The sequence below is a fragment of the Larus michahellis genome, chromosome 1 (genome assembly GCF_964199755.1).
Source record: "Larus michahellis chromosome 1, bLarMic1.1, whole genome shotgun sequence".
NCBI lineage: Eukaryota > Metazoa > Chordata > Aves > Charadriiformes > Laridae > Larus > Larus michahellis.
In genome coordinates this window covers 156,648,805-156,672,430 of record NC_133896.1, presented here as the reverse complement: position 1 = coordinate 156,672,430, position 23,626 = coordinate 156,648,805, and the positions used below count along the sequence as shown (strand labels likewise).

The 23,626-nt window shown below is 39.0% G+C and overlaps 1 protein-coding gene across 4 annotated transcripts in view; it reads left to right on the top strand.

The window, feature by feature from the left end:
* Positions 1–23,626, top strand: part of CUL4A (cullin 4A) — a 41,109-nt gene that overhangs the window by 322 nt on the left and 17,161 nt on the right. For all 4 annotated transcript variants that reach the window (XR_012584049.1, XR_012584050.1, XM_074560965.1 and 1 more), the window contains exons 2-10: positions 491–606; positions 5,220–5,324; positions 7,520–7,588; positions 9,390–9,463; positions 10,952–11,114; positions 13,534–13,623; positions 14,971–15,053; positions 18,197–18,264; positions 21,104–21,222. Coding sequence is in view for 2 of the 4 variants with exons in the window: in XM_074560965.1 (XP_074417066.1) it covers positions 491–606; positions 5,220–5,324; positions 7,520–7,588; positions 9,390–9,463; positions 10,952–11,114; positions 13,534–13,623; positions 14,971–15,053; positions 18,197–18,264; positions 21,104–21,222 (887 nt within the window). In the remaining 2 variants the exon portion in view is untranslated. The remainder of the gene's footprint in view (positions 1–490; positions 607–5,219; positions 5,325–7,519; positions 7,589–9,389; positions 9,464–10,951; positions 11,115–13,533; positions 13,624–14,970; positions 15,054–18,196; positions 18,265–21,103; positions 21,223–23,626) is intronic.

The window sequence follows — 23,626 nt, the reverse complement described above, 5'->3', positions numbered from 1 at the left end:
GCCTCTTCCCCGGGGCCGGGCCGGGCCGGGGGGGGGCGGCCGGCTGCTGTCACTCGTCCCTGCCGCCTTATCTGGGCGAGGGGAGGCTGCGGCTGGGCTGATAACTCTCCCCGCTGTCGTCACCGTCCCGCTGTAAGGGCATGCAGCGACACGCGTGGGGCTCCGTGCGTGGGGCGGGGGGGGGGGAGCCGCGGGAGGAAGCGGCGCGGCGGCGTTGTCTTGCGCCCCGTGGGAAGCGGGCAGAAAGCCACCTTAGTGTCAGAACTAATTAGGGCGAGGCGGGGGTTGCCTTTGCCAGGAGTAAGGCGGGGGTGGAAGGCGACAAGCCCGGGTTCCCTCGCCCCCGGGGGCAGTTTGGTTGCCCGCCCCTTGTGCCGGGCTGAGGCGACCAGGCAGCGACACGGCTTGGCGGAACTTCTCAGGGCGAGAAAGGTCGCTGCAGGGTCCCGTTGGGCGGCTGGTTTTCAACTACCTGTGTCTCCCTCCACAGAAAGACCCAAATTACCAGATAATTACACTCAGGACACCTGGCAAAAACTTCATGAAGCGGTGGGAGCGATACAGAGCAGCATTTCTATTAAGTACAACCTCGAAGAGCTCTACCAGGTAAGGCGTGTAGGAGTTTGTTTGTTTTGTTTTGTTTTGTTTTTCGCTTTCACGGAAGGAAAATTGACACCTTTGTGACATTCACAGAGCTACGCATTTAACATAATGCTTTTTTCATTTGTTAAGAACTCGTTATATTTTCTGAACTGTTCGCTCCGTACTCAGTTTCTAGTCGGTTTGCAGTTTTATGTCTCGGTTCCTTGGAGAGCTACCAGGGTCTGGGCCCATGAAAAAGCAGTTTATGTTGGGAGGCGTGGGAAGCTGTGCCTCGGCAGGGCTGAGATTTAAGCCTCGATGCCTTCAATTCAGTGCCTACCCAAGATGCTGAAAACGGGATGTTACTCTCGCTGGGTTATGCAGATACATATTTTATGTTGATTTCTCTTTTGTGCGTTCTGTGGTCGCTTGTGAACAGTAACGTTGAAATATTTGTTATTATTAGATAATAACAATTGGACTTCAACAACAGTTCCCTGTGGGGGAATTAAAAAAGAAGCTTGATTGAGCAGGCAACGAACTGTCAAGTTTACTTGTGTTTCAAATTGCCGTTACATTTTTCATAACAATCAGGATCTTAATTTTTTTTATTAAAACAGTGAAAAAGTGTTTCTGGAACATCTGGAGTACCGGAGCAGGGGCTAGGGAGGGTAAAAGAGAGAGATACTCATAAGCCATTTTTTTCTACTTTCTCCATTTATGTATGGTTTGGTTCTATATCATTTTAAATTCATGTTCTTCAAGTTATTTAAGTGAAGTAGTAATTTTTTTACAGTGATCATGTTATAAAGAATTACTGATGCACTAAATTGTGCTACGTAGCTGAAGTTAGGTATGAGTTTTCTGTGGGTGCAGGTGTTTGATCTGTAGATGGGGGTCTCGTTGCCAGATCTGGACATAAGACATTATTACGCTCACCTAAAATTCTATAAATGTTCAGTTGAGGTAGGTTTGATGTTGTCTGCAAAGTGCAGACTGCGAGGGAGAAGAAAGCCAGCAGTCCATATTAGGTCCATGCTCAAGAAAATCAGGATGCATTTGAGAGCTGACTATACTTATCTCTGTGATTAGTTAGGGTGTATAATATATGGGTCTAAAATGCCTGATTATGTAAACGCATCTTGATTTAGTATAATTTATTCCCTTTAAATAGATAACTTGACTGTGATAGATTAATCTATTAATACTTGCAGGTTTGCAGAGTTCAAATTACATAATACATTTTACGGTTTTAAATTCAGCATCTGAAAAATCCTGCTTTTTCATGCCTAGCTAAAAAAAAACCCCAACTCACAGATGCTTTGAGCGTTACCTAACTTGTTTTCAGAGGCTCAGAAATGAGATTATAGAAATATGGCTATGAAATCGCCAGGGTACAGGCTTGAGTTTTGGCAGAAGAGGAGGGGGGAGATTTCAGATAGACTATGAAGGGAGAACTGTACTTCTTGCCTTTTTTTTTTTTTTTTTTTTTCCCCTGTTTGCTGGTTTATTTGTGAAAACTGTGCAAGGCTGGTCCAATAATCTGTAAGGCAGCGGTGCAAATCAGCAAGATTTCTGCACGGTGGGTGGCGGCAGTCAGTGTGCCTCTGCATACATAGGTACTTACTCTCCTGCCAAAGGAATAAAAGATGAAGTTCAGCATCCGTCGGAAACCTGATCTGTACTTACAGATCGTTTTAACTGCCTGTTAGTGAGCACCGAGTCACCCACGGGGGAAAACTTCTCTCTGTACATCCGCACTTACTCTCAGGGCTTTTTTTGTTTTGTTTTGTTTTTTTGAGTCTTTATCTGACATTCTGGGAGGAAGTGGGAGGCCTACTAGAGTTCAGTGCGGTGAGTGGGCTGGTGTACCAGCCTGACTTTGAACTTTCTGATTTATTTATTTAATTTGGCACGGTGGCTTAGGGAAAAAAAACTGAAGAACAATGACAAGGCTTTGTGGGAAGCCCAAAGGATACTCCTTTCCAGGCTTTAGAAGCAGCATGGGATCAGGCATGGAGGTGCTTGGCAGAGACGTAGTTGGTGAGCAATGGGAGGGTGGCAGCCAATTTTTTGCGACCAAAATAGAAGTGATGTCTGGGATTGGTGGTAGATTGCACAGATTTTGATAGAAGTAGCTTACACTTGGTGGGATAGAGAAAGTGGGGCAGTGCAAAGAATTGCCGAGTGAGGAGTGAGTGATAAAAATAATGGAAAAAGAAAATTCCCTTTGCAGCAAGGTCCTAAATAACCTGAAATGGGGCAGTACTGCTCTGCTGGAGGATATAGAGTAGGACAGTGTAGTAGCGAAGGAAAAAAAATAATGATGAGAGTCCTGACCAGACTTTTATTTGGATGGATGGATGGGAGGGATAGGAAGGGCTATGTCTTAGGAAACATAACAAACTATCTGCAAAATGATTATGTGTGAATACTGTTTGTTGCAGATGTCATTTTACTTATCTGTTCTAAGACCAGATGAAAAAATATAATGTAGGCACTGTGTGATAGTTTTGTTTGTTTTCTTTAATATTATATCAAAATTGAGGAAGGCATAGTTGCTGGGCATTTAAATAAAATGGCATCAGGTAGGTTAGAATTACCCCACAGGGAGGTCTCTGGGAAGCAGATTCACTTTCTGTTTTGGAAGACAAGCTCTTCAGGATGTTAGGACCTATAGAGGAAATAATACAAGAAGTAGCAGGAATTTGCATGCCAAATGTTAAAACAGAAGGCTCTGCTCAAAACAAGCTATTAAAAGGTTGATTTGAAACGTAACTTTTGCTAGATTTGTGTAGGTGAAGAGTCTAAAAGTGTCGTCTTTCTCGTACCTTGTAGATGTGATAATTACTGTAGCTTTTTTCCAAACTAATCGTGTACAAGATGAATACAAGTCAAATCCATTTTCTTCAGAAAGAGAGGCAGCCAAAACGCTGAATGAAAGAAAGGGTGAAGGAGGAGGAAATTACTGGATTTCATGCCCCCCCCCCATCAAAAAAAGCAGAAACAGCTAGTAGAGGCGGCACTGAGGTGACGGGGCTGCAGTTTGAAATCCACTTTAAGCCATCACCGTTCTGAAAGAAGCAGCCCCGCTTTCCTCCTCACTTCTCTCAGCCCACGCACTTGCTAGCCCGTGTGTTTGGGGGGGTCTTAAACTGAAACAGAGTGAAGAACACTTAGTGGTACTTGGATAAAGAGCTACGTGCTGGCATTAGGCACCATAATGTTTCATATTACAAAGAAGTAAGACACTTAAAGCTCAAATTTGGGGGAAACTAACTAAAGGCCAAGCCCTAGGAAAATACTGAAACTTAGTCCAAAGTTATTGATGCTATCAGAAAATTCGTCCATAAAATTTGACACTATAAATCCTCTGGAGCAAAGGAAAACATTCTTGGGGCAGTTTTAGTTGCCCAGGTGAAATAATGCATTGGGCAGTATTCTCTGCAGTGTCACCTGACGGCATGAAGGCAGTTGAGATGAAGTTGAAGGAAGAGACAGCTGGATTTTTAGTTCTGAGAGTCATCTCCAACTCCCTTGGATAATTTTGTACAAAGTACTGAATGGCCAAAAATACTTACTGTAAACTTTACAGTTCTCACAGAACATTTGGCTGTCTTCATTGTGATTCATTTCAGATGATGTGGTCTATTAATAAAATAATTTATTGAAATACAGCACACAAGTTAAAATAAAGTATGCCTGGAACCAAAGTCTAAATATAGGCAGTGGTGTCAAGGAAGGCTACATTCTCTCTTTCACATTCTCATTGAGTTTCTTGTGAGGAAAAAATGTTAGTGTAAGACAAGGTAATTACTGAATAGCCGAACAGCAGTGTTCTAGAGGTGGCCAGAGCTGTCTCAGCGTAGTCTAGGTCAGCTGCATAACAACTCGATTTACATTAATTTACTGACCACAAGAATGTTTGGTTTCGGGCAGAATCGTTCTTGTTAGTCAAATATAGATAAATATTCAACTAAATCCCATGAGGTCCCAATAAATCAATTCGAATCTTTATTTAACAGTTAATGTGGATTTTTTGTTGTTTATTTAGTTTGATTTTTTTATTCTTTCCCCTCAGTTTACATACCTTAGCATGAGTGTGTGAATCAGTGGAGATATTTGGAAAGAAATAAGTTAATAAAATGACAGGAAAGCAGCTGTATTCATTTAGCATTTAGAGAGAATGGTTGAAATGTCTACCTTAAAGTTGTTAAGAAATGAAAATACTTGGTATGACTGTGTTCCCCCCAAAAAAGCGCATGTGTGTTGGAGGATGCACAAAATGGACCTACAGGAAGAGCTCTGCTGCTGAGCAGAGTATTCGGGGGGTGGAAATTCTTGTAATGTTTAACAGCACATCTGAAATATGACCCAGATGGTGATGGTGAACCTTGTTTGTGCACGAAATCTAGCAGTGTAAGGAGGGACCAAAAAGAATCACAAAGTCTTAATTTTTCTACATAGTTTGGATAATTTCACTTTGATGTTTTGTTTTTGTGCACAGCTTGGACAGATAATGCTGATTTTTATTTTTTTTTTTAATTTTTTTTTCTTCATTGTTGGCCTTGATTAGACAGGTGAGTTCGGGTTGGTTTTTTTTGGTCTCATTCATAATCTTTTTTTTTGTTTTTTAGGCTGTTGAAAATCTCTGTTCTTACAAAGTCTCTGCTACACTGTACAAACAGCTGCGACAAGTCTGTGAAGATCATGTGAAAGCACAGATCCTTCAATTTAGAGAATATCCTTTTCTCGTGCACAGAAATGGTTAGAATAATTATTTTTTAAAACAACACTTTGTAAAAATTACACCAGTAATTGCCAATGCGTTAAAGAGGTTCTTTGACCACTTACATATTTTCAAATCGGGTATAAGCAACTTCAGTCATCTGAGGGAATAATTTCTGTGTGCTGATAAGTAGCATGCTAACAACAATTTACTTATCATTTTAATAGGAATGCGAATTTTAGACCTAACCTTGAAAATTTCAGTAGCCCTATGAGATTTAACAGCAGGTATGGATTTTTATGGTAGATGAGTAGTGGAGATGCTCACAGTAGCAGTAGTTTAAAAAAAAAAAAAAAAAAAAAAAATCACCGCAGTAATTTTCAACAACGGTATCGTCTGCAAAAGAATTCTCAAACACAAATTACACCTATTTAAGCAATAATAACTCCTGGTCAGCAACAATGTGTCACAGAGGCATTCAGCAAGCCCTTTACATATCTCACGTGTACCTTGTGAGGTTGTTGGGCGAGATCTCTAAGTTCAGAAGATCGCTTGCCTGTCTTGGGACGCACCGTAACCTGAAGTTCTATGGTAAATTTCCACATAGTTTTCTAAGTTACATTGTCAGGGTTTTCTTCTGGATGAACTGGTCACAGAAGTGCCTGTAGATCTTTTCTGGACACCTGGGTGCAGCCAACCATATTTACTGAATGCCATTGTGCTTTGCATGCAGAGACCGTGCTTTATGTGACAGGTGTCTTTTGTGGAGTAGCCGTGGGGTTGCATTTCCTCAGGCAGCAGGATAAATAGAGTCTACACCCACCTGGCTGTCCCTGCGTTCCTTCCATGTGCCTTAGCAAGCAGATGCTTGAGAGTGCCGTACTGAACAGATACTACAGTACTTTCGGTGCTAGCAGTGTTTCCCAGCTCTCTTACATGTATTTTATTAGCAGAAAATGATAGGTTAAGATAAAAACAAGCAAGGGACTGTGCCCAGAAGGAACCTTCTTTACAGGTGATCGCCTTAAATGTGCTTTGAATTGCGACTCTTAGTTTCTCAGTTCACTGCATTCCCCAGGTAGGTGCCTACACTCATAAAGATTTTTTTTTTTCCTTTTCTTTTCTTTTTTTTTTTTCTGTTATATGGCTAAGTCCCAGCATGGTTTTGGGTTGTGTGGTTTTGGGTTTGGTTTTTTTTTTTGAGTCCCAGTTAAAGAGCCTGGCTTCTACATAGCATATAAGAAACATAGGTACATAAATCAGCACTGTGAATTCACCTCTTATATGGCAGCCGATTTTTTCATTACATTTACTTCAATGCATTTGAAATCACATCTAACTAGAAAGTACATGGATCAGTAAAACAGTCTCTTAAACACAACTGATCTCTGAATAGCAAATCTTATAGTCTGCTTTAAAGCAGTGTACAGTCAAACAATTTTTGTATCCCTGCCTTTTCAGACTATCTTCTGAAGAGATGTTCTAAAATTGGTGTTTTAAAACTTAGCTTACTCCCTGCCCTCTGACAGAGCTGGTGGTTTGGAGAGTGGAGAATTTTATATTTTACAGGTATACCATTTTATATCCCAAGATCACATTAATCAGAGTCGGCCAGGGGGAGTTGGAGAGGAAGGTAAAGCTACAATTCGATTTACTGATACAACACATGAGCATTCTGTTATTTGTAAATAACATTTGGATCTGATGTGTAATGAAGAAAACTCTGTAGTTTACTTGGGGAGACCTGGAGATGTATATGAAAAGAGCGGTATTTGGATTTGTTGAGGATTACTTAGCACTGTAACTGCTTTTAAGAGATTAGGGTCACTCCTGTTGTGCACAGTGTGAACTCATTAAACAAACAAAATAAACCTTTCTGTCGCTCTCACCTCACTTGGTGACAAGGCTGTTGTTGACACTGGTGGGATTTTTTGTTTAAATCTATATCAAAGTAATACAGTACAGCCACTAGATGGTATTACCGAAGAGCAGTGAGTGTTATTCCTTGAAAACATAGGGAGGTCTTTTGGACAACTGCCAGCTCCTCTGCTGGGCAGAAGCTCTGCAATTAACAGTTTATCCCTGGGCAGTCCTACTAACATTGGAATATCCATGGAGCAGCTTTGCTTAATGGCTGACAAAAATCATCTCCAGAATTTGGCCTCAAAAGATACTGGCAAGCTAGTTTTCCTTAATAGGTGCTGTACAGATTCTCTGGATAGTCTTTTATTTTTAAAGAAGATAAATAAATGCTGGCAAGATCATTGCAGACAAATGGTAAGTTGAATGTTTGTTCAGAATACATATCCTTGAGGTGTGAAATCTGGCAAAAAGGAATTTGTCGTGGTTTTATCTTGAGACTGCATTGCGCCTCCTCCTCCAAGTTTCAGTATTGCTTTTCACATTCCCCTTTGCTAGTTGGGGGTCATTTTGTTGTTGAAAACTTGGGTTCTGTTGTGTTAACTCTGACTTTCATAGGTTTCATATGGAGTTCGAATATCACTCAGGAATATATTGACACCTGTTTTCTATGGGTGAAAAGAAAAACTATGCAGGCTATGCTGAAATTGTTTGCTGTTTGTAATTTTAAGTAATTAGAGAATCCACAATCTTTGCTTTCAGACAGCTCCAAAAGATGGGTTAATTTGGGTAATTTGTGACTTTTTTTTTTTTTCTTCCCTGGAGGCAGAGGTGATTATGCTTACTATAGGGCTAAGAAACAGGAAAATTAAAGAACTGAAACTCTCTCTCTCTCTCTTTCTGTCCTTCTTGTTCCCTGCCTTCATGATGAATTATGTTACAGGAAAAAATTCTCTCTCAAAGACACTTCATGTGAATTGTCCCTTTAAGAATGCTTCATTATAATTCTAAACTGGGATTTTGTGATGACTTTTTATTGCATTGTCACTTAGCTTTGGCTACAGATGTCCAAAATGGGTTAATTTCTATTTTCATTTCTTGAATCCACCCCTCTCCCCCCTCCTCTCTCCTGCGGGGGATGGGCAGAGGTATGTGCTTTTTATCTGAAATAAAAATGGAAAGCGTTATGGAAACTATTCAAAACAATTTCAGCAGTCTGATGAAAATAGAGTTGAAGGCTGTTGCCTTGAAAATGTAATTAAACTGGACATTTGTTTTTATGAAAAGGCTTTTACTATGAACTCTGTTCACTGTAAGTACTTTTGAGTTGGTTTTTTTGTATCAACCTGTAGCAAGTGGCTTTCTCGCCCATGTGCTGAGTTTAGTAGTTGCAGTATTTGAGGGGAAAAAAAAAAAAAATCATCCTCGCTGCTATTTTACTTTAATATGCTTGGCCAGAAGCTCTGTCAGCTTGAGAATTGCTTCAGAAGCAATGAAACCTTTTAGGGGAGGAGTAGGTGGACAGCTGGGGATAGAAATCTCTGTAGCTGGCCTGGGGGTGAATTAGTTACCAGCATCCTGAGTTATGCTAAACTGAAAGCTGGGCTGCCTTTTTATGACCAAAGTTAAAAATGGATTTTGAAAGAGTAATAAGCTAAAAAACACCTCCTTCACCCACTTTTTAAATTAAAAAAAAAAAAAAAGATAATATATTTTTATACCTTCTTTTCCCTGTCAGAATTAAGGTATCTCTATTTTTCTCATTAATTTTGGCAGCTAGCTTTTATTATGAAAAGATCTCTTGCATGGTTTATTACTGTCTCTGCTTAAAGCTTCATTTTTAAAAAGCAAAAACCATGGCAGCGTGCTATTTCAGGGTGTTTACTGAATGTCTTGGTGGTACTGCTGGAATGGCTTACGTATCTCAGTAGCACTAAAACTTACAGCAGGCTTACTATTTAGCTAATGTTTATGAATTTGAAAACTATTTTGGATGTACTTGGGAATACCGCTTAGTATTAACATCAATAAATTACATATTACAACATCAATAAAATACATATTACATTGTGGCTATAAAAGTCACCACAAAAGTTGAAAATACATGTATCAGCAATTAACGCACATGTCTATGTGATGTAGTTTTTCAGAAGTTGCTTTATAATTTAAAATGCCATGTGTTGGTGGAGAGAAAAACATTTCCTTTATATATTTTCAGATCATGATCAGAAGCATTTTCTTATTTTTGGATCGTACATACGTACTTCAAAATTCAATGCTTCCTTCTATATGGTAGGTATCCATGTCAGTATTCCTCGAATCTTTAGAGTTTGAACATGCTGTTATATTTGTAAAGGTTGAGAATTTTTCCCATTATATTTGATCTGCGTAATAGGTCTCTAAAATGTTGTGTTAATTTATGGAAATATATGTGTCAGCATATGCATGGGTCATTTCCTTCTTCCCCAGGAATATTTGTTGTAAAGTGAGGGTAGAAGGAGACAAAGGTCTGTGAACATATGCCTAAAAGTCAAGGCTTATATATAGCCGTAGTTGCCACAGCCTGGGTGAGGCCGGCTGTGTGGGGAACCTCCTCGGGCTGCTGCCTCTGCACCTTCACTCTACGCCAAGTGTTACTTTAGGTGCTTCTGGTTTTGACGAAATTCAATGCTCAACTTCTTGCTCTGTTGTGGTTTTGTTGTTTGGTTGTTTTCTTTTAAATAAGTCAGACACACTGACAAGGTGCGTATCATCTTTCCAGCACTGGCCTCTTGAGAGTCGAGCCCCTGAGATGCTGCTGTACTTTCAGCACACAGCGGTCACAACTTTGGGCATTTAGTTCTTTACCATCCCTCCTGAGGGGCATTTTATATCATCACCTGAGCAAACAAACACAGGCTTTGCCAAAAACTTCTGGTATCAGTACTCGGTCTAAAGCAAAAAAGGTGTAAAGTACTGAAGTAGAGAGCATACCTTTTCCCTGCCTGGCTGGCTTGTGTGCTCTCAGGAATTCCTCAGGCTGTCTGAGGAACCTGACGTCCTTGCTCGTCTTGTGGGCATCTTTCTTCCCAACCTCTGCAGTAGTTTTCCTCCAGCTCTTTGTGTTACGCTTCCCTTTACTGAAGGTCATTGAAGAGGTCTGTTCATACTTTGTGCCTTTTTCCCTCGTGCTGGGAAAATTCCCTTTATTGAAATCCTGATGCATGGGAATATGTTGGAGATAACAGCAACTTTTATCTAATATTCCTTTGTTTTCCTTGGCCAAGACAATGTTTAAGAATTACCTTCTTCGTGGCATAGACGAACCATTCCTTATCATCTTGGTATGAAACAAGAATCTGATACAGGTGATCGTAAGGTCCTAAACACATACAGGATTCACGCTTTCAAACAAAATTTATAAATTACATATAGATTGACTGATCCAGGGAATCTTATGTTAAGGTATATGTTTAGATTTTTAATTATTTTTATGATAGTAATTTTCCTAGTAAACAAAGACTGTTATGTCTGTTATGTGAAATACGTACAGGGTGGTCGCAGTTCTCAGCTGAAGTGTGTGCATCTGGTAGCATGTGGCCTGGTGTTTTTATGGTGATTCTTGTTATAGTTTTCTTTGTGGACAGCATCAAAGAGGATATACACACCATTCATGCATTCTCGCTCTGTATAATATGTATGTACTATATATATTTCATATGTATATATTTTTGTCAAACTGAGATTCAGACTTTTGAAAAGAATCAACAGTGTGATTATTAATTTTCAATATCCACACAGGGATATGGGGCTAGAGTTGTTTAGGAATCATGTCATTAGTGACAAGCAAGTTCAAAACAAGACTATTGACGGAATCCTCCTGCTGATAGAACGAGAACGGAATGGTGAAGCTGTGGACAGGAGTTTGCTGCGGAGTTTGTTGAGCATGCTGTCTGATCTGCAAGTGAGTACAGCAAACTTTACTAGTAATGGATATGTTTCGAAACAGAGTTTAGACTTTTCCAATTTGTGTGTTGTGCAGAAATAATTTTATTCTTCTAGTAAACGTTCTTCAAAATCTAGTTATTAGGCTGATAAGGTTGCCTTTTCTTTACCCTTTGCGCAATCTTTCATTGTCCGCCTGTTTTTCTTAACAGACATAGTGACCTACAGACTCTTAAAGAATAGGTTTGCAAGTCTTTTAGTATGTGTAATATTATGTCTGGTTTTCTAATCCTGGTGCTGGTTAAATGTAGCAGCCGAAAGACCACGCCTGTCACTGTAAAAAGGCTTTTTGGAGTCGAGACCCTGGGTCCGTGCCACAGAAACATCACTGCATTGGCAACTTCTTAGCAGAAATGCCAAGGGTAGAATGGGATGCAAAGTTAAGGCCAACGTTTTCCAATAGATAAGGTTAATCTGTAACTTAGTGGAGCTTTCTGTTAGCATAAATACTAAGTAACCAAATAGAATAAAAAAATGTTGTGCTTCTGAGGCTGGCATGTGTTGTTCTCTGGTCAACATTGCAGCTTCGTGTAATGTGCAGTAAAAGTTAGGAGCTGTCTCTCATTGTTACAAACTGTTGAGGTTGCTCCCTTCCCAAGTGGTGTACAGTGTTACAGAACTGGAGGAAGGTTTGAAAAAGAGTTCGAAGAGGAAGATTGCATAAAACAGTCATTTTGAGGCAGGCAGCTTGCCTGCTTTTCTGCCTTTCATGTTAACCCTGGTGACTTTTCATCCATAACTTTCTCTAGTGTACCAGAAAAACTAATAACTGATTGTTCAAGAGAGAAGGCAAACTTCAGTCAATGATTTTTCAGATCACATAACCTGGAGGTGCAGATCCGATTTGTGTGCTTTTTCCCAGTTTTTTTTTCCCCATTATTATTTGCCAGGGTTCTCTAACTGCGTCAGCTTTTTCTAGGTGTTCACTTTTTAACATGTATTATTTTTTAGCAAAGTACTCTGCTAACTAAAGATAAACATTCCCCTTTACTGGTTCCTTCTTACAGAATTGGATTTAAGTCTGCATTCTTCATTGTCTCAAAAGCGATAGTTTTCTTTTTTCACTAGGGAAACTAACCTAGTCTAATATGAATATGTTCTTTTATAATATCTGTCACTTCATTGAGATAGAGGTGTGCTCATGATCCTGTAATTATACACCAGGATCTCCGTTTCTCCCTCTCTCCTTTCTGGAGAAAGATTAATTAATTAAGCAAATCTTATTTCATTTGAAAACATTTAATCTCCTACTCATTCCTGATCTTTAAGCAACTATGCAATGCAGGCCCAGCTGCTGAAAGTTGATTCCTGCTTGCATAAATCCTACTCTCTAGCTGTTTCCTATTCTACAGCTTTACACACATTTTATGCAGAAAATACTTCTGTATACTGTTATGTTTAAATGTTTTTCCTGTTATCCTGAAGGAAAGGAAGGTAAGAAATTAAATCTAGTATTTGACTCTGTTGAACGTGGAGCTAGTGTAAAGAGAAGGCTGAAACAAAGTGCTGATGTCTACTTGCGAATGCCAAATTAGTGAACTATTATGCTCTGAATGCTTGTCAAGCCAGGGGCTTCATATTTAAGTTTGCATTGGAAAAAAATGGTCAGACTACAACAAGTTTTACAGCTCTGCTGTATCTTTTGGAAGAAATACTTTCTTCTATTCTTCCACCAAACTCATGGAATCCTTCCTTTTTCTTTTCACTAACTGCCCCCCTGTTTACATGTTATTCCCTAGCTACCTTCTCCAGACTGTCCTAACTATTTTATATAGTTGTCCTTTCTACCTTACCTCCTTTCTGTACTAAACTGTTAATCATTATGCAGAAATCTTTCAATGTCTGTGATTGTTGTTGGTGCCCTTTTTTACACATCTTATTCTTTTCCTGGAGAAAGAGAGTTCACTTCATAATTTGTTTTTCTTGGGCCACTGAGATAAACCTGGCAGATCTGAAGATGCAGTACTAAGCGTATTACTGTTTTACTGATGGGAATGTTTCGCTAGTTGGAAGTATTTTATTATTTTTTTTGCCACAGAAATACCAGTGGGAGTCTTGAGCTCTGGCGGATCGGATGTCATTGCTGTGCTGTGATGTTGGGTACTGGTGTTGGTCTGTGTGCCTTAAACAGAAGCCTGTCCATTTAGATGGTCTGAGTACTGATGAGTGAAACATGCTATTGCGTGTCAGCTCTGATCTCAGTCTTTCTAAAACCAGTGAGGCAAGCAGAGAACTTCTGCGTCAATGTATTATTACTTGGACGCTTCTCATAACTCTGTGTGTTCTTGAGGTTTTACTTGTCCTCTATGCCTGACAACCAAAATATGCTGCCTTTACTGGCAATGTAACGTAAGTAACTAGATTAATTTCTTGAGCAGGTTTACAAGGAATCATTTGAACAGAGGTTTCTGGAAGAGACAAATTGCTTATACGCTGCAGAAGGCCAAAGATTAATGCAAGAAAGGGAGGTAGGTGCATGCTGTAGATGGTCGCTTTTATGTTCGTATCTGCTATGGGATTACATGGGAACTTCTGGTAGTGGCATGGTGTATTAATGTCCGATCCAGTTCACTGGTGCCCAGCTACACATGTATATATTCATGTGTTTTGACGGGGACCGGCAGACTTGGTGCTCGAAATATGTAATTAAGGGTGGAGAAACCCAGTAACATTTCGTGTAGCTAAAGTCACACTACCAGAAAGTCATTTCCACATAAATCTTAAAGGCGTGCCATCAATATTTTTGCCCATGAGCTGTAAAATATCCACTGGCATCATTTTACTCTGTGGTTAATACCTAAATAAACAGTTTACTTTTTTACTACTTCGTTGCATTTATTTTGCTGTTTTGTTTCTTTTCCTTATTAGTTAAATAGACTTAAGACATTTTTGTTTTCTGTCCTCTTGAGGTAAAATTATGCTCTGCAGTGGGCAGCCTGCAAGTGTGGCTATCTCTGAAAATGTACGTGTTTTTTAGTGGTCTCAAATACAGGAGACTACCTTTATTAATTCCATTTTAACATTGAGTCACTGCATAAATTTTGAAAATGCCTGTTTACATTGCACTGAGGCGAATCACTGCGTCTAATCCTGCTCCATTCGCCTCCTTCCCTGGCGTTCCACTGGGACCTGAGGTGAAATGTCTTGACACAGATTTTGAGACCAAGAGTCTTGCTGCTTTTATATGCCTAGTGGAAAGCTGTGGAAAACCACAAAAGGACTAAGGCCCTAACTTATACAGTATATACATGTACATACTTATGCATATGCACATAATGCATACCTATGCATTTACATGCATATGTATGTGTGTGCATACATGCTGGTATATGTCTGTATGCATAACTGGTTCGATCGTTTGAAGCCTAAGTTTCATAGCTGTGTTGTAATATGTGCTAAATGTGTCAGCTCTCCACAGGGACAGATACTCCACTGGAGAAACTGCCACTGAAATAGTAGAACTGTATCGTTCACTCCAACTGAAAATCTGCTCCGTGATACTTTAAGGGCTAGCTTAGCTCAGAAGGGGTTTGAGAAAAAATTAAATTCCTCTGAAAAATTCTCAGATTCCTGTTTTTCTCTTCCTTTCTGTCAGGTGCGATTACAATACTTCTAATATAAAGTAACATTAATTAATGCAAATATAGATTATTAATTAATGTAATAATTATTAATTAATGTAACAACCTTCTAGTGGAATAGTCCTTTCCAATTCATGTTCTCCTTTAAATTTGCAGTTTAAAATAATTGTCATGGAACAAGATTATTTGCCTTTCATACCTTTGTAGTTGAACTTGACATCCTTGTCTCGTTAGGTCCCAGAATATCTTCACCATGTTAGTAAACGTTTGGAAGAAGAAGGAGACAGAGTAATAACATATTTAGACCACAGCACACAGTGAGTACAAACTTTGTCATTCTTAGTGTAAGTCAAGCATCCTTTGTAAAACAGTGGGATTATCCGTGGTTGTAGAGACACGGAGATTATTTCCGCATTATCATACAGATACTACCTGGTTGGCAGTGCTTGTGATACAGACTGGGGTTTTTTTTTTTAAACTTTATTTTTATCAAAACTGATTTCTTTAAAATGAAAATGTACTTTGAGTAAGAGGGGAGAAATTTGTCCAGAAAGATTTATCAGTGAAGTTTCCAAAACTCTATGTATGAACTCAAATTTGCATTATCAAAGTAGCAGCTGACGTTAGCCATTCATGTACTAATAACAAAGTTAACTACAAATCCCTTGATGGAAAGAACAACTGATTGGGCAAGAAAATAAAAGGTTAAATTATGGTGTAGGACATGAACATCACTCATGAGTGGTGCAGTATGGCAACTTAACAGTAGATCAGCTTCGGTGCAGCTGCTGCCAATGTATTGTGCAAGGTGCCTTGTCCTTGTTTCACTCGGGGGTTGAGTAATAACGTGTGTTTTGCTGGGGTAAGAATGTGCGTTTAGGAAGTACTGCAGAGTCACAGACACACTATAAATCCATACATAATTTGCCCTGCAGTAAACTGTTGCTTCTTTTTTTTTTTTAATACAGAACATAACAGTTCATAAAGAATGTAATATTTTATTTTATTTTTTATTTTTCTGGGTGACACGTTGGCATTTCATTGGGTGTTTAAAGGATAACGGAATAAAAAGTATCTTTTAAATTTATTATTTTCTTCAGACATATTTTGTATATATATACTCACACACACGTGTTGCATGTCATGGTACATATTTGAACTTGAATCTTCTTCCTGTAAATGCTGATTGCAGGGTGACTAGCTTTTTCTGACAAAAAGAGTCACATTAAAATATATGCAACTATTTCTATGTATAAAGTCAAAGTATATACATATTTATTTACTGTGTAAGTTAAAAAATAGGCTGATACCATATTTTCAGTCTAGCTATACATCAAGGCCTTGCTTTGAATCTTGTCCTTAGTTAAAGGCTTAGAAACCTACTTTTCGAAGGCTTCGTACTAATTTCCTTTCTTTGCATTAAGAAACAGCAGTTCTTAAAATTAGTGCCCTTGAGTTGTCCTCAGGTCACACTGTCTCACCAGGTGTGTGTGAAAAGAGCAGAATGGATGTTAAATTTAGTTACTGGGTTTGATCTTGAGATGGAAATGATACTTCCAGGACAAAACGGTCATGGGAAACACCGTTCGAAATACTTCAAACCAGATTTATGTAACTCATGGAGCATGTGGTGTTGCAGCCTATACAGGGATTTATTCAGCCCATCGGTACATGCCTGTTTCTGGACGGCTGACCAGAATGAGCACGTCTCCTGGTTGGTCAGTAGATGACTGAGGAAGATGACTTTGAGACCGTACAGAAGGTACCTTCGGGCTCACTCATCAGCTAGCAGTCAGATAGACGCTCGTGCTGTCTGCTTGTTAGGGAATAGTGCTCTGCCTCTCAGTCTCAAGCAGATGAATTGTCCTTACTTCCCCTGTAGGCAGAGTAGGTCTTCAGGGGCAAAGGATGGCATTTTATACAACTTCGACTCCTGCTGCTGGAGGCAGTCAGCCGCTGTAGATAGCAGGAGTTGGAACTTTCAGGGAATGTGGAAGCAGCCATAAAAATGGCTGTATGTGTTATCACCAAGGGTCTGTCTCCACTGGTATTTAATGTGCACTTAAAACCGCTGAAGAGAAAGAATAGCATAAGTGTATGTGGTGCCCTTATACTCTCCTGGTATCTGCCTGTTTTTGGCTCAGGGTATTTGCTGAACGTGATGCGGTTTGTATGTTTGGATCTCTTTCAAATACTTGTACTGTCTCACTGGGATTCACATAAGCTTTTCCATCTGTGCCAGCCTTTGGTAAAGCGTTACACCAGTGCACTAGCCACCACATGATAAATCACCTCCTTTTGTTTAAGTCAGGCTCCCAATACCATCACTGATGATCCCAGCTCCTGCATTGGAAGGGAAAGCGATCGGTCGGTTCCCTTCCACCTTTTCCCTGCCTGTGAATGCACTGTATCCCTGCTAAGTCATCTCCTTCCCAGAAAGAAGAGCCCTAACATGTGCGGTTATTTTTCTTGTACCTGCTGCTGCATACTTTGGTCATCCCCGCTCTCTTCTCCGAATGTTTTCAAATTCTCATTTAATCTTTTGAGATGAAGGGACTAAAACTGTGTATTGCATGGAAGGTCCGGCAGATCATTGGTGGGGTAGTTCAGGAAAAGTGGCGCTATAGCAAAGGCAGGGACATAAAGTGGATGCTGCTACATAAATGGCTTCCATCAGCCTGAGTCAAGCACCTCTCTTGCAGAAAACCTAAGTTAAGGGTCTGAGAACTAGTTTTATAAAATTTTTTTGTCTTTTATTGTCATATGGTAGACAACGGAAGAAGTTTAAATGTTGGAATTAATTATCCCCTTGCACTTCAGGCATTTCTTTCTTCTTTTAGGGTATACAGGATGGAAAGGAAAACTTGCCATTATTTTTCAGTTCTGTCTAATCAAATATTTCAGTAATATCAAACAAATATTTCAGTAATAGTAAAAAGTAGGGAAAATTCAAGGACAAATTTAAAACATTTTCAAATTTGAGTCTTGTAGCTCAATTTATGCTTATGTAGGTGCATAACACAATTAGATGAAAAGTTTGAGTTTTGAACATCGCCAGCATGTAGTGTGTTGGTTTAGAGTTCAACCCCTTGGAGGTTTTTGGTTTTGTTCTGTCTGTTTGCTTGTTTGTTTCCAAGAAAATGTCAAATTGACTTTTTTCCAGAAACATTTTTCTGTTGATTTTTGGTGTATAAGCTTCTCTTTCTACTGTGTTAGAACTTGCTTTTTAGTATTCAAACCTGAATTTCTTTTTAAATTGCATACACACATACATGGTTTATTGTTTTCTTTCTTGACTTACATCACGTGTGACATTTTTGTCTTAATTTGTAGCCTCTGTTTTAAGTAGAAAATAGTTGATTTTTTTTTGGTATTATAATGTAAGTTTTTCACACATGTGCTGTGACAGAAGCAATTCCCTTCTCTAATACTTCTAATATACTTTTCTTGCCTTATTTAGGAAACCACTGATTGCTTGTGTGGAGAAACAGCTACTAGGAGAACACTTATCAGCTATTTTGCAAAAAGGTATCTTTTTAAAATTAACGTAGTCTCTGATAAGCAACAGATTCTCGTACTCTGCAATAGCTATAGACTCCATAGATTTTATTTAAGGAGGTATATTAACCATGGAAAAAACTTCCACAGGTACAGAAGGCCAACCCTATAACTCTGTTATACCTACTGCGACAAATAAACTGTATATGGGGAAACAAATATGTAAAATATAATTCCATATTTATAAAGGTTGTTAAACCCCGCAAATCTCCTTTGACTTGCAGGAGTGGGCTTAGGAATTAAACCTTTGCAGCTGCTAATTTCCTACGATTATATAAACTTCCAAATTAGAACTGCAGTTACTGTTGTAGCTGCTTTTATGCAATAATCACACAGCTCAAATGCGATAGCTACACGTGTTCTTGTGAGTGTATAGTTTGAGAATCATGAGTTACTGGAACTGACATTCCAAGGCAATGCATTTTCATATAGTTTTGTCTGTATTTTACCTTTTGTCTGGCAATTTCAGATACAAGCTGCTGTCTTCTTAGGAAGTCCTTATTCAGACATCAGTGTCTTCAGATCACCATTTCTTTGTTCCTTTTGACTTTTAATCCTTCTCTTTTTCACTGAATTTGGTCAGTATTCCCTCATGTTTTAATCCTTCAAACGATCCTTTCCTTTTCTTGCAGTAGCAATATTTTAGGTTTTCGATCTTCTAGCAAATTGTTCTTACATGTTTGTTTCCTTTACTGCTGCAAAACAGATATCCCTAGTAGGCTGGTGTCTTCACGCTCCATCATGTCCGTGTTTGTTAATTCCTTTGAGTTGCTATACGTACCCCTTTCACTTCTTTCTTCGTCCCCTTTAAAGATAGACATACACTCACAGTTTTTTCTGGGAACAGGTTATTTCACAGTTTCCAATACATTTATAAAAATAAGCTTGGTCACACCATCTTAGCTTATCATAAAGAGAAGGTAAGAATAATTAATTTTTTTGTTGATATACATCAATTTTGCTTGCTGTTTAATTCAAGTATTATTTTTAAGTAACTTTTCCAGCGACAGATTTGTTTTATCATTTGGCTTACCCGAAAAGCATGTGGCCTTGTTTTGACCTGAACTTTTTCTTGGTTTATAATGTATATGCACCATCCATGTGAATATGGAGAGACTTGTACGTTTTTTCTAGTTACTGTGTTTTAGGACTGTAATAGTGTTGGGTCAGCTTTTGCATTCTATGTCTGCACTTCAAATAAAAAGAAAATTAAAAAAAGAAAAGAAAAAAGTAAGGCTAACATCACTGGACTTGCATAACTTTCTGCATTCCAGGGCACGTTGTAATTCACTTATAACATCGTAGTATTCCTTGCAAAATTCCTTGTGATGTAGTCAATTTGATACGGGGTGGGGGGTGGGGGAAGCTTACAAATGCAGGGTATGTATAAGAAGCTTTTTCTTGTATTATTACAACTGCCATTGACTAGGTATTGTTGGGGGTTTTTTTATCATGCATATAATAAAATTTTCCGAGGCTGTGGCAGTGCTTTATGGCAGTTGTGTGAAACCTTGTGTCAGAGGACTTCCCTGTATGTCTTTGTCAGTTGTCAAGTATGTGACAAAATATTTATTTCAATCACCTAGTTTATATGCCAGAGGAAGAAGGAAGGTTGAACTTCATCATCCGGTTTATAATAAAGCAGTTAGTGTGTTGGTGTCTTTAAATGAACCGGAAGCGATGCTTGGACGTGGTGGAATGGGCCTTTCTTATTTCTCTGTTCAATGCCAAAAGAACATCAGTCACATGTGTTCAGGACTTTGTAATCTGTCTTCCTATATAAAATATGCTCATTCTTCTCATATCTCAGTGTGGGCAAAAGTTTACTTGGCATCATTCTTGAACATCGGTTGCTTTTCTGAACACGTAAGTGTTCAGAAACATACAGTGAAAGTATTTTTAAGATGAAGAAAATAGTAAAAAATTAGATAATTTTGTAGTGATTGAAAATACTTTGTAATCAAATGCGATTTTTAAATTTGAATTAATTATATTCTGTGAAGCAGGACAGTTATACAGTGTCAGTTACACTGATGATGTGAATTGTCAACCTGTGTAAAAACAAACTTTCTGGATTTTAAAAAGATGCCATAAATCTTTGAAGCTACCCTCCCTTGTTACTAAAGCGTGTCACCAACACCAGCCAGTGTATCTCTGAATGCACAATACATAATATTCTCAAATACAAAAATGTGTATATAGTTGTTATACTTGCCTTGAGCTTCGCTTCTCCATTCTTTAGTCCAGTTCCTAGTCTCATGTAGGGTGAATTGATAAAGGCAAAAGTTGCTTGGAAGGAATTGTTAGTCTTGGGTTATTCCATTGGTATGAGTGTTGACAATTCATAGCAAATTCTTAATCTAAAAACATGGCTCACCGCACTCCACAGAAAAAATCTTGCAAGGTATTTACTTTAAATTTGGGGCAGTTTACTTAGCTTACTCTTTTTTGACATTCTTTAGAGGTTCTGTGAGATCTGTTGATAAAACTGTACCCATCAAATCAAGCACTGTTCATAAACGTTCTGCAAGAGGCTTATAGTCATCATCTTCTTGGGAAAGTACTTCAGTTGAAATAGTTTTAAAATATTACACCATAAATCATTTCAGCCAGTTTAAAGAAGGGGACATGTTAACTTCGAGCATATTACTTGCTTTCAGGAATTTAGTCTTAAAAAGTTCATGCTTTTTAAGCACCCTGGAGGGTCTTGTCTTTTGATGTATTTCATAGAGATTTTTCTAATACATTTCTAACTGTATTTATTCAACTCCATTCAAACTTTCTCTTTCTTCTAATTTTATTTTTTCAGGACTTGATAACCTGCTCGATGAAAATAGAATATCAGATTTGACCCAGATGTACCAGCTGTTCAGCCGGGTAAAAGGTGGGCAGCAGATCCTTTTGCAGCATTGGAGTGAATACATCAAGGTATTTCAAAGATTTCTTACTAACGACAAAATTTATGCTCTTATCATATATTTCTTCTATCAAAACCAAGAATAATATGTCAGTGTATGCATCAAATTTCTGTTTTAAGTAGATATGGGGAGGGATGTTAATGCTTCCCTTCCCCCCACCCCCCCCAATAACAGTCACACGATGAGAAACAGCAACGCCTAAGTTTTGGTTTTAAATTTGTACCTGGAAATTGCTTTCCTTATAGGTTTGAACATTATACAAGAAGTTATTTTGGTTTGCTTTGCTTTTAAATAGAGCCACATGCACATGTGTTTAGAGTATGCTGGATTGTACTACGTGTTGTGTTTTGCTGCAAATACACTCAACTGTTTACATATCTGCAAAATTGGTGGGACATCAGAATGTAGGCATTCCACTGCAGGCTAGCAGGGCTAGGTGTAACCAACCTGCAGCAACGCTGATGAATGTTTAAGCTGTTTTGAATGGAATACTCCTCTTGAAAATAATCCATCATCAAAATCGTATTTCGATGCTTCAGGTTTGTTTTGCTAGGCATAATACGCAGGTAGTACGCTCCTCCAGAGAACTTGCGCTCTCGTGCTCTTGCAAGATGAAAGCAGCAAGACTTCACAGAAGATATTTCTCTGGAGTTGATAATTCCTGAAGCAGTAGTTCTCCCCTTGAATCGCCCGTGTGTTCGCCAACCTTGAGGACCAAGTGCACAACAGTTCATTTCAGAGGTGCCTTTCCTGCACACCCGTGTCTGGAGCTCCGCATGGCACACCAGTGTGCAGCCCACACGAGTGGGACGTAGGCTCTCCTCCGCCCCCAGAACCAAGGTGGAGTTTGCTCCACAGGATGTTGTCCAGTATCCGTATATGCAGCCTGTGGATCCAGAGGCAGTTAGGCCAATTGAACAGCTTGCTGTGGCTGAGAAGGAATAATCTTTCATCTTCCCTGCTCCTAGATCACGATCCTGACTTAACCCTTGCGCTGCCTGCCACTCTATAATCTCTTAATTGATCTGTTTAACATAGTGCCTGGGCGATGTCAGTTTTATGCTGGGTTTAGTGAGCTAGAGTGGCTCACAGAAAAGTCCTGGTGCTGGCCCAAGGAAAGAAGCAGGAGTTCAGGACAGGTAGGAAAATACAGGAAGGAGGACCAGAACCTCACCTTTCACAGCAGCAAGTTAAGTTGGCTTTTCATACCTTATGTATCACAGAATCAGTCCTTGTATGGCTTTGTTTTAAATAATTTTTTTTACAGACTCAAAAAGCTAGAAACCATTTTCTAGAGTGTCAGTAAATCTCCTCTGTATGAGAGAGCGCACTGAAGTGGGGCTTCAAGAACTTTTATCTTGTGAGCCAGCGTGAGAAAAAGCACAGAGCACGTGCCGAGTTACTGGGGTGAAGGCCTGTGCTCTCCTGTACTCACCTCTTTATGATTTCAGAGGTGCCACTTAGCTTTCTGTATCTCCTTCTGCCATTTGTAGAACGGGGCGGAACGCCCTGCAATGTATGAATGTAACTGTTAGAGACTATGAGACATCCAAATGCTGTTAATGAAGGGGAAATTGTGCTAAGTGTAAGATATGGTGGACTAGGTGATCTTCAGAGGTCCCTTCCAAACCAAACCATTCTGTGATTCATATGGAATCTGAGGACCTTGGGCAGCTTTGTGTTTGTCTTGCTTCGCTCTGAAATGTTACTTGTGAAAGATCACAGTGGATAATTGGATAATGAAGTGGAAATTCTGAGGTTTGGGAGGAATTTCCCCATCCCTCTTTGACTGTTGTTGTGGCTAACATAGTTTAGTTGATGAAAATACACCGATTGAATATTGCTGTTGCTGTGCAGGTGGTTCCTCGTTCTCGCCTTAGGAAACTGTTCATTCTGTGTAGGGCGCTGATCAGTGTTACTAAGCATATGTAAATTGCCTGATAGGTTAAAATCCTCCCTTATAGGATATTTTGGTTCACTAGACAAATGGTATTGTATCTCTGACTTTAAGATAATAAATACGGGAACAAGAAAAGAAAGTCAAGTCTGTGGCCTCTTGTTGCGAATGGGAAAGTTTCGTTTTATTGCAAGTCAGCGAGGGGTTTGTTTTTTCTCTTTTAAGCCCTTGCTGAAAGAGAAATCCTGAAGTGATAAGCAGTGGTTGAATTTTCACCACCTGTTCCATCAATAGAGCTCTCTAGTGGATTTAAGAAAAGTAGTGCAAAGTTTTCCATTACGCTTAATATTTCTGAGGCAGTATCCATATAATTTCTTTTACATGAATCATGTAGTTCTGTATCTAACTGTAATCTTGCACATCATACAGTCATGTCTACTGTGTGTTTGGTTTTTTTTTAGCTTTTGTTTTAAATGTATATAATCTTTAAGTCAAACACTAATGTTTGAAATCCATT